The sequence below is a fragment of the Primulina huaijiensis genome, chromosome 5 (genome assembly GCF_012295235.1).
Source record: "Primulina huaijiensis isolate GDHJ02 chromosome 5, ASM1229523v2, whole genome shotgun sequence".
In the NCBI taxonomy this organism is placed as follows: domain Eukaryota; kingdom Viridiplantae; phylum Streptophyta; class Magnoliopsida; order Lamiales; family Gesneriaceae; genus Primulina; species Primulina huaijiensis.
Window position 1 is genome coordinate 3,997,936 of NC_133310.1, and position 11,600 is coordinate 4,009,535.

General features: G+C 32.6%; 1 protein-coding gene and 1 pseudogene across 1 annotated transcript; both read left to right on the forward strand.

Moving 5' to 3' along the window:
* The first annotated feature begins 3,809 nt into the window (after positions 1 to 3,809).
* LOC140977460 (uncharacterized) lies at positions 3,810 to 6,751 on the forward strand (annotated as a pseudogene).
* Positions 6,752 to 7,964: 1,213 nt separating this feature from the next.
* Positions 7,965 to 10,545, forward strand: LOC140976440 (protein indeterminate-domain 14-like). Its single transcript, XM_073440592.1, has 3 exons — positions 7,965 to 8,542; positions 8,633 to 9,032; positions 9,544 to 10,545. Exons 1-3 carry the CDS (start codon positions 8,440 to 8,442, stop codon positions 10,361 to 10,363), a joined length of 1,323 nt encoding a protein of 440 aa, XP_073296693.1. The 5' UTR covers positions 7,965 to 8,439; the 3' UTR covers positions 10,364 to 10,545.
* Positions 10,546 to 11,600: the final 1,055 nt, after the last annotated feature.

An 11,600-nucleotide genomic window follows, 5' to 3' on the forward strand; every position in this document is an offset into this window, starting at 1 on the left:
AGAAATGATATATCTCCACAATTGGATCCCGATATTTATGGATCAAGATCCTCTGACGTGGAGGGAACCCACCTAAAACTTATTTTTTTTAAAAATTGGTATTTTTATATTTTAATTATTTCAAAATCAAAATTATATTTTTTATATTAAAATATGTGATTAATAATCTAATTTAAAGTTACAATTTTATTTTTTATTACACATATATATTGTGTGGGGTAAAATGACGTCTCTCTTATTATTATTTTTTATAATTTTTTCAACTCTTTTTTTTTAAAAATGTTAATAAAAATTTAATTTTTTTGTTACAAATATGTGATTCCATAAAAAAAAAAAAACGACGGTACATTACTTTTTTGTTACAAATATGTGATAATAAAATTGAATGTACCGTCGTATTTTCTTGTTAGTTCGAAATCACATATGTGTAACAAAAAAATTAAATTTTTATTAACATTTTTTTAAAAAAAAGAGTTAAAAAAATTATAAAAGAAAAAGTAATAAGAGAGACGTCATTTTACCCCCAACAATATATATTTATAATCAAAAATAAAATTGTAACTTTAAATTGGATTATTAATGACATATTTTAATATAAAAAATATAATTTTGATTTTGAAATAATTAAAATATAAAAATACAAATTTTTAAAAAAATAAGTTTTTTTTAATAGTGTTGTGGACTAAAACAACGTCCATACCACCATCTGTTGTGAGTTCCCACAGCAGAGGATCTTGATCCGATATTTATAGCTTAGATCACCATGATTCAAAGATGTTCAAAACACCGTATAAAGGTGATCTGATGCTGTTTATAGCAATTGTGCGAGTGTATGTCTTTGTGCACCCTATAATGTAATGATAATAAAGACAAATATAAATATTGGACGAACTTGTCACACAGAACTTGTGCAGTGTGGTTTACTTGATTGATGTGGTTTGAAGACTATTGCGTTATCCTGATGATTTATTTAGTTTGTACCGAAAGATAGTGATTACGGGTTTTCACGTAATAAAAAAATAACGATAATTAAAAAAGGTTTAATATATTAATTAAGCTTAGGGACATAAAGCAAGGCAAAAACTTGTGTGAGACGGTCTCACGGGTCGTATTTGTGAGACGGATCTCTTATTTGGGTCATCCATGAAAAAGTATTACTTTTTATACTAAGAGTATTACTTTTTATTGTGAATATGTGTAGGATTGACCCGCCTCACAGATTAAGATCCGTGAGACATGAGACCTAATCAATATTTGTTTATTGTGCTGAAAGAATGGAGACATGATGGAAGCTGGATTCTGAGCACACACATGCAGAAGAAGATGAGAATGAATGTCTTTTGCAATCATACCTCCCAATTGTTCTTACTTTAATATAAATATATTAATTCTAGTTCTATTTATTTTTTATTTTATTTTTTAAAAAACAATTCTAATTCTATTATTGCCCATCTTTCCGGTTCTTAATTTAATATTAATCTATTTGGATTTCTAGGATAGACTTTACAAGACATCATTGCTACACGTTACATTAGAGCTTTCCTTTTTATGATATTTAGGTTGCATCGGTTCTGGTTGTGTTTAGATGGAAAGATTTGGATTCGAGAGAGTGTTCGGAAAAATATTTGAAATGACTCTGTATTGAGATGAATTTGAAATCTATCATAATGACCTGAAAAATAACTTGTGGGAATTTTAAATCCATTGTCAAGTGGATTTACCCAAACAAACAAATTGATTCGTTATTATGAATTTGAAATTATTAATTTCGATCAAATATATCAATCTAAATACAACCTTATCATTTTCACGAGTCAATGTGCAAGAATTAACTAAAAGAGCATCTTGAATATATAGAGAAGCTACTTATTTATAAAATTCATTTTTTTAAAATGAAAAATGACTTAGCAATTAGTCCTCCAATTTTGGGTTGATTTAAATACAAAAAGGTTTAGTTTTTGGGCATCATTGAAACCTTATTAATCACGTAAGATTGATGGAGATTCAATTTTTTGAAAAATGATTCATTATCAACCAATTATGTGATACTTGATTACATTCACAAATTGTATTTCAATAAATGTCACGATAATTTATAGAGATTTAAAGTGGTGTGTGCAATCTTTCTGCTCTTCTCTTTTTCCACTCGGGAAGAAATCTCCTGGGAAAATCCGTTGCAACGACGAGACGACAACTACTAAGACAATTTGTATTTTAATTTGTTAAAGTTGAGTTTTAGTCATTTAATTTTACTTGTATTTATTTTTATTCATATTTGTGAAACTTACTTTTAAGGCTTGCCTTTTCGATACTTTATGCTGTTTCACTTGGCTTGGTCTCGACTCCTGTTTATTGCTCGTGGAGGAGAAACTAAATCAAATAAAACCAAACTGGATAATCAAATCCACATTGTTATGGATGACAAATGATCGGGTTGGGTGATATTATGTATCTTCTGTTCTCGTACTCATTTATTATATTCATCAGCATATTCATTTTCATTGGGTATTCTATTTCATCATCATCCTCGTATCGGTCGGATGATTGAAAATTCATACCTCATCCAAATATCATATAATCACCTATAATTGCATTTTCTCAAAATTGAATTATTTCGATTAAGTTAAGGATTTTTACTAAATCGTTGATAACAATAAGGAACAAAATTATTATAAAAATTAACAAATTTAAATTTAGAAGAAATAACAAAATATTATAAGCAATTTATCCTAACATCATTATCCTACAATAATAACATCAACTATGCATTAATAATTTTCTTCATTTATTCAACTATTATCATTCAACAAAAACATATTACAATTANCCATCTTTTTCTTATCCAAAAAACATCATGCATGATTACTCATTTATTTAATCGGATAAAAACTCCCCTAAAAACCTTCCTCGATTTGGTTCGAGTGTCTGATTCTCCGTCGGGTTAGAGGAAATTATCATCCCTACACGTTGTAGGTTTGGAATTGTTTTTAATCGATCAGAGTTTGGATTGGTTTTAAAATTAACCAAACCGAAAAAATTAGTTAGGTTTAAAGTTTGGATAAAAAATTCTAAATAAAACCGATATGAGTTGAGCGTGTCTTATCTTTTTCACACACTTGTTTTCTACTCTTCTTTGTTGATGGTCTTGATCTTGTATATATATGGACAATGTAACCGTACATTAAGACTCATCAAATATGTTCGTTGCAATTTAAATATGTTCCTTGAAATTTGTGTCTTGTCCTTTCTGACAGTCATTCTGAAACGTCTTGTCTTGTTCTGCTGCAATGTTCATTATTGTCCTTCGTCTGCGAAGTAGCTTGTACTTCTATGCTTATCTGAATTCCATTAGATAAGTTTGTCTTGTTCTGCAAACTGATCAGCTCCTAACTGATGCTTTGAACTGGTCTTGAGCTGGTATGGTGAAATCAGTGGGCTCGTCAGCTGAACTGATTTCACTATTCAGTTGAACTGGTCAGCTGGGCTTTTCATCAGTTGAACTCTTCATCAGCTGGACGGGCTTCTGAAGGTCTTCTGCTGAACCACTTATCAGCAAGACAATCAGTTGTACTGGTCTTTGATATATCAGTTGAACTGGTTCGGTTTGATAAATCAGTTGACACTTTCAGTTTGCGTCTCGATAGCTTTAGTTTTGGATCGGTAACTGATCATTTTGAAGCCTGATCAGTTTCAGCTTTCCGCGCACTTAGGTAAATTTGTTAGAAACAAAAAAAACAAGTTTTGTTAACATCAAAATCAAGATTGCAAACATAAAATGTTTCAACAGATGTCATACTTGGTACGATGGAATGAGGTAGGAATGAAATGAGCATTCCAAACCTCATTCCAAATCACATTGTTGATATCAAGGAATCATCATTCCATTCTATTTTTTACCTCCTATTTTTTAAGATGATAAAATCATATATTTTTTCTTCTAATCGATATCATCTTCTACAATCTTTCCTACGGCTCAAACTTTACTTCTCCTTCTTCTTCTTCCGCTCTCTATATTTTTCCTCCCGTCTCTCGAAGGTAATACCTAAATTCCTCTTTATAAAATCTCCTTTCTTCGTGGGTTTTTTTGTTGTTGAAATTTTATATACATTAGGATCTGTGTGTGTTGCATGTTCTATGTTTTTTAAAAAACTTAAACAGAATGTTGGGGCTTTGGATGATGTTCGTTGGATTTCTATGTTTTAAGTGATTGTTTGATTTAATTATTTTTAATTTGTCTTCATGTTCTTTTTGTATAAATAATTGGTTTCATGTTTATTTTTCTTCTCAGTAAATTTTTTTTCCCATGTTGAGAAATGGATGTTTGGCAAGAGGTGGTTAGATTAATAAATAAATGAGATTTGATTTAACTAATCCCTTATTATCATTAACTGGAAATGATATTTTTAAAATATATTCTACGTTTTAACAACATTAGTATAAAAAGGCCGATGTTAGCAAATTGTTGTGTGAATTTTTTGGGACTAAACCAGCTAATATATGTTCTTTTCAATATACTTATAGTTATGACAAGATTAAAGTTAACAACAAGAAAACTAACGAGGAAAAAGAAATACATTGTTATGTATTTCAAGCAACTGGAATAATATCATCGACCAATAATATGTTAGCGGATGAACAAGTTGCAATGACATTGCATATTTTGGCTCATCACATAAATCATAGTCTCATAAGAGTAGGTCTCTTGTGAGATGGTCTTACGAATCTTTATCTGTGAGATGGTCTTACGAATCTTTATCTGTGAGACCGGTCAACCCTACCGATATTAACAATAAAAAGTAATACTCTTAGCATAAAAAGTAATACTTTTTCATGGATGACCCAAATAAGATATTCGTCTCACAAATTACGACCCGTGAGATCGTCTCACACAAGTTTTTGCCGTATCTCATAAATGCCAATTTTGAACCTTCAGAGGAAACAATTAGTAGATATTTCAAAAAAGTGATAAATGCTCTTATAAGCCTTCAAGGAGAAATACTTAAGAAACTCGACTGGCCTGATGAGTCTACAGATGAGAGATGGAAATATTAAGGTATTTTAATTAGTTTATTATATTAGTTTATATGTTATAATATACTTATGAGAGTTTTTTTTTAATGATAGGGGTGTTTAGGAGCTCTAGATGACACTCATATCAAGGTTCGTGTGTCTTCTGAAGAGAAATCTAGATATCGAACTCGCAAAATTGAAATCGCTACTAATATATTAGGAGTGTGCTCCCAAGATATGCAATTTATCTATGTGTTGACTATGAAAGGAATATTTTATTCGTAATTAATCTTTGTCTTTTATTTAAATTTAAAAAATAAGAGTTTTGTATTTCTAGACTAATTTGACTTGATCTAATAATAAGATTTATTCTTAGACTTGGTTTACCTAATCTAATCTTGATATTTATCTATTATGATTTGTTTTTGGTATTTATATATAAGATATAACATCTTAGATTTGAACTTATTCCTAATAAAATTTTGTTTTATGTTTGTAGGATTTTGTTCTTATGAAAAGATAATTAGGTCAATACTTTGGAGAGGATCTTTACACAGTTGCTGGAGTTTTTTTTTCTTTGAACGTACAGGATGTTCAGAGGTGGAGACAATTTTCGTGTTGAAGAATTTGAGTGATCAACTCACGCTTATGCCGTGTTGCTGATTGGTATTGAAGACATGTGAAGAACAACATTGACACAAAGTGTGGATCGAAGAGTGTTTTTATATTGGTTTTAAGCAACTTCGGTTTATGCATCTATTTTTTATTTTAGTTTATTTTGATGCATTTTAATTTCTTGGAGTGTCAAGGAATTTGGTTTTGTTATTCTCACTAGTATTATTTTGGTGTAAACGATTATATATTTTTATAGTGAATTTTTGTCATGAGGCATTGCACAAGTATTCGTATTTGTGCATAATTTAAATCCGATCTCTATTTTATCAAGTTGTACTTGTGTGTTAAATAATTAATTTCGGCGGCATGTTGTGTTCTCGTGTTGACAATATCAGAACACAACACTAACTTCTGATACACACAATATATTAATTTCCTGTACGTTTATAATAAACAACCACTTTCAGACTGGTTGGGAAGGATCATCGCTGATGGTAGAGTTCTTAAAGATGCTATAAGTAGGGAAAATGGTTTAGTTGTTCCTTGTGGTATGATTCATTTACCATAATTTTGTGAAAGATGACATAGCTCGTGAGGTAGTGAAGACGAACTTCTGAATTGTTGTATAATTTTTAAGGTTCTTATTATCTTGTGGATGCCAGATATACCAATTGTGATGGATTTCATGCACAATTTTGAGGCCAAACATATCATCTTAATGATTGGAGTGAAAAAAACAGCCTACTACTATCCAAAAATTATTCAACGGGAAACATTATTCTGTCAGAAATATAATAGAGAGACTGTTTGACTTACTAAAAACTCGCTGGGGAATCCTTAGACGTACCTCGTATTATCCAATTAAAATTCAAAATCGCATCACCATGGCATGTTGTTTATTTCATAATTTTATAAGGCAAGAAATGAGTGGTTATCGATCAGATGATGAAGACAGTCCACTAGTTGAAGAACAACAAGAGGAAAGCATAAATAATAATGCAGCAGATGCAGATGAAGAACTTGCTACGTACTGTGATTGGAACATTCTAATGAGTGAACTAATTTTAGAAGAAATCTTGCAACTAATATGTTCAATACTTGGACAGCTCAAACAAATGATTTATGATTTGTTTTGTTATAAAATAAATAGATTGGATTGCATTTGGTCCAATGAAATACTTAGTTAAATATTTTAATTTTCATAATTTAACAATTGATAATTGGGCTTTTATTTTCGCACGTGCTATATGCATGCCGTGGCTAATTAATTGGGCGCCCATTTTTCGCAGCGTGCTAATATGCATGCCGTGAATAATAATATTGACGGCATGCAATAAATGTACGCCGTTAATGTCTAAATACGATTTTTTTAAAAATTTTTTTACTATTAACAAATCACATAAATATGCACGTTGTTAATAATACTATTAACGACGTTCCTTTATTGTGTACTGTTAACAGTGCGATGCGAAAAACTATTTTTATTGTAGTGGTATGATATGTTGAATGGTCCCAATACAAGTGGTTTTGGTTTTGATCCATAAAAAAACGTATTACTTCAGAAAAATCCGCATGAGATTCATATATTCAGAGTTGATTATATTTTCACGTATTGTTGATTATTTAATGACTATTATAAAACTGATTTTTATATATATTTTTTTCATAGTCATCCTACTCATTCAGTATCGAGAAATAATTCATTCCCGTTTTATGATGAGCTAATTATTATTTTTGGAGAAGATCGAGCAATAAAGATTGCATAAATTTCAGTAAAACGACAAAAAATTAATTCTGAGATAAGAAAGATTTCCTAATCTTAGCACAAGAGAAATCATGAAAGCAATGTATCACATAGTCAAATCTCATAAGTTAATTGAAGTGTTTTTAGCATTTCGGAAGAAGAAGAAAAATTAGTTGGTTCAAGCTATTATCAATGGTAATATCTGAAGTTTTTGAAGAAATAAAAAAGTAACTCATATTTTGAGTGATGACTTGAAATATTTTATATTTTTGCTCATTGAAAATCAACACTACATTGTTAAATATGTTTGTTATTTGATATTTAGTTGAACTTTTTTGGTTGTTATTTTGAAAATATATTTTTTCACTATTTAAAAAAATCATAAAAATAAAATAAAGTGAATATACAACTTGTATACTTTTTATTTCATTCATTTAACCATCCCATCCCATCCCATCCCTTGTGTTTATTTTATACAAAGACGCTGTTAGCATGAAACTGACGAAGAATGAGACCCCAACATGTACGTATATACATACATATACATATGTGTGTGGAATGGCTTGTACCACACACATTTATTNAATGAATGTGTTTTTGTTCCTTAGCGAGGAGGATATATGTTTTTTCTTTTGCCGCAATTACTTCTTCGAGTTGGAACCATATATTTGTCCTTGCTCTATCATACCCCACCCCACCCCCCCCCCCCCCCCCCCNACCCCACCCCCCCTCTCTCTTTTATTCTTCCTGGCCGGTCATGGCCAAGAGAGAAGCAGTAACGGATCAGAAAAAAAAAAGTTGTAGCTCTTGTTTTTGCTGTAAAAATTCAAGATCAGCTGATCGAAAGCTTCAATCTGAAAAGAAGCTTTTCTTGATTTTTTTTTTGTGAATTTCTTTGGCTGCTTTTCATCCATGTTTGAAGCTCAAGTTCGTGTGTATATATTTGAACAGTAGTCCTATCTCTCTTCTTCCCATTATTAGTTCATAGGAAAAGAAGAAATTAAAACGGATCCCAGTTGTTGATTTGTAAGTTGGGATTTTGATCATAGGAATTTGTCAGTTTGGGAGCAATGTTAAGAAACAGCGATAATCCCTCTTCTCCTTCGGAGCCACTCTCTTCTTCGGAAAACGGAAGCGTCAGTAAACGAAAACGACGGCCCGCTGGAACTCCAGGTAACTAATTATTAACTGCACGTAAGATCAAATTTCGGGGTTTCTTATGATTAAATTTTAATGTTTTCCGTCGAATTTTTACGCTTCCAGATCCAGATGCGGAGGTGATCTTTCTATCCCCGAAAACCCTTCTGGAATCAGATCGATACGTGTGCGAGATCTGCAACCAAGGGTTCCAGCGCGACCAGAACCTGCAGATGCACCGGCGACGGCACAAAGTTCCGTGGAAGCTGCTGAAGCGCGACACCCCGATGGCGCGGAAGCGTGTCTACGTCTGCCCGGAGCCCAGCTGCCTCCACCACAATCCCTGCCACGCGCTCGGAGATCTTGTCGGGATCAAGAAACACTTCAGGCGGAAGCACAGTAATCAGAAACAATGGGTCTGCGAGAAATGCTCCAAAGGATACGCTGTGCAGTCGGATTACAAAGCCCATCTGAAAACCTGTGGGACTCGTGGGCATTCTTGTGATTGTGGCCGTGTCTTTTCCAGGTACGTTCTTGGCTAATTTTCTTTGAAGATGTTTCAATATATAAGTAATGTTGCTAATTAGTGGAGTTAAATTATAAGAAATATATGAATGTATATTTTGGCAGAACGAAAGGATCAGGGATTTTGTCTCCTGTTTTTTTCATGTACTCAGTGCAGAATGTTTTTTGGTACAAATTTGTGGTAGATTTTTAATACTTCCGTACTTCTTTTTATTTATTTAAAATGTGAGTTTTCAGTTTTCCTTCAACTTCAGAAGAGTGTGTCAAATCTTTTTCTCAAGAACACTTGATTTTGACTTGACTGGTCTATGTTTAATATATAAACAATGATTGTTTTGGGATAATAAAAATTGAATCTTTTTGAAATCCCAGTTCAGATGTTTACATGTATGTATCTATATATGCATGATATAATTAATTTAATTGTTACCTTCTTCAGAAGAACTTTATCATACATAATTAAGGAGTTTCTAGTACTGTTTTATTTAAATAAAAATATTTTATTTTCATAGGGTGGAGAGTTTCATCGAGCATCAAGATGCTTGCAGCATGGGGCAGCTCCGATCAGAATCTCACCCACTACCGCCGCCTCTGGTGGCGGCTTGCTTATCGGGAACGGCTTCAAGCCCCAGTCCCTCCAGCGACACCAATCTCAGTGTAGCGCCCAGGCATGGCAGCAGTGCTTTGCCCAGACAAATAGACCCCATTTTCTTCAGCAGCTTCGCCGACACCAGCTGCGGCGGCACCGCCTCCCGCTACCCGAATCTTGAGCTCCAGCTTCTTTCTAAAAAATTAGATGAGTATCAGTCGACACAGCTGCAGCTCTCAATTGGGTCGTCGGAAATGGGAGGAAGAACCGACACTAGAACCACCGTCAACTACCATCGGTCCTCGCCGCGGGGTATCATCACCACCTGTGAAAAACAACCTTTTTCAGCAGCGGGGATAGCAGCAGAAAGTCTGAAAGAGTTCACGCAAGAGCAGCTTAGGATGGCCATGGCGGAGAAAGCTTACGCCGACGAGGCGAGGCAGGAAGCGAAAAGACAAATAGAACTAGCGGAGCAGCAATTCTCCGAAGCTAAAAGGATCCGGCAACAGGCCATTATGGAGCTGGAAAAGGCTCAAGCGCTGAAAGAACACGCCACGGAGCAAGTCAACTCCATCATGCAGCAGATCACTTGTAATTCTTGCAAGCAAAAATTCCAGCAGAGTCATTCTACATCTTCTTCCTGGCCGACATTTGCAGAAGCTTCGTCTTCTTCTTGTGAGAATTCACTTGGGATGAGTAACATATCAGCTGTTCTTAGAGAATGGGAATTCAAGAAAAGTTGATCAAAATTGATATGAATTCATCACGCAGAATTTACTCCACCGTGTTACATTGAATTTTGTGATTTCAATGTTAATTATTGAAACTCTTTTTACTGGGGTGTAATTAACACTCCTCTAAACAACTATTATTATCTTTGAAATTATGGCGCATAAATGGAGATCGACGGAGTTTATTGCCTTATTTTAAAACTTACTGATTTTTATCCTTACAAAATCCCCGTATGCTTTGTGTATTTTACTCTGCATTTCCGGCGAGGCAACTTTATTGTGTATATAAAAAATGATTGAATAAGTTTTTCTTCTATTTTCTGTCATTCGAGTTCAGAAATTTTGGATTTATGATTCCCACTTGAAAATATTCTGTATCTATATTAAAATTGGGATGAACGTATGCATATGGTTTAAAGGTACGAAGCTCCAAAATTATCGACTTCTGATATGAGATGTTTTCAACACTCAATATTTTGGGACCAAATACGTACGGGAATATATATTCCAACATTTTTTTGTGCTCATCTTGATTTGGCGAGGTAAACTAAATGCTGACATGCTTTTGGTATGATGTGAAAGAAATATTTTATTTTTTTATATAATATTATTGTATTAAACATGAAATTTTGTCTTTTTAAATTAATAAAATTATCTTTAATATTGGTATTTTCTTTATTCGATAATATTATTGATATTTATGATAAGATCTCTAGATATTACATTATTGTTGAAAAGAGTATTTTCAAATGAAATTCTTGTTTTCTAATTTGCGTAAGATTTTATATAAGAAATAAAATAACTCTATAAATAAGATATCATTGTTGATGCATAGGTTTTGAGACAGCGGTTTTGAGAGTCGAAGAAAGAGCAAATAATTACATCAGTAAATAATCGACTCACGATGTTTGTTGTGTTGTCGTGAGGTGTTGAACACTCGAAGACTACACTCGTGTAAAATTTTGGTTGAAGAGTTATTCATGTCTCCGGGTTTCGACAATACAGTTGCATCCGTTGTTTTATTTTTGTTTATTTGTGATGCAATTTACTTCTTTGACTTATTAAGTAATATCGTTTTTCATAGTTTCACTAGTATAAATTTTGTAAAGTATTTATAATTTTCTAGTGAATATTTTGTCATAAAACACCGCACAAGTTTTTATACTTGTGTGTGATTTATTCTGTCTTAATTTAGTCATTAAAATTTATTTGTGTGTTTAATTAGTATATCTCGTTGCATGTTGTTGAT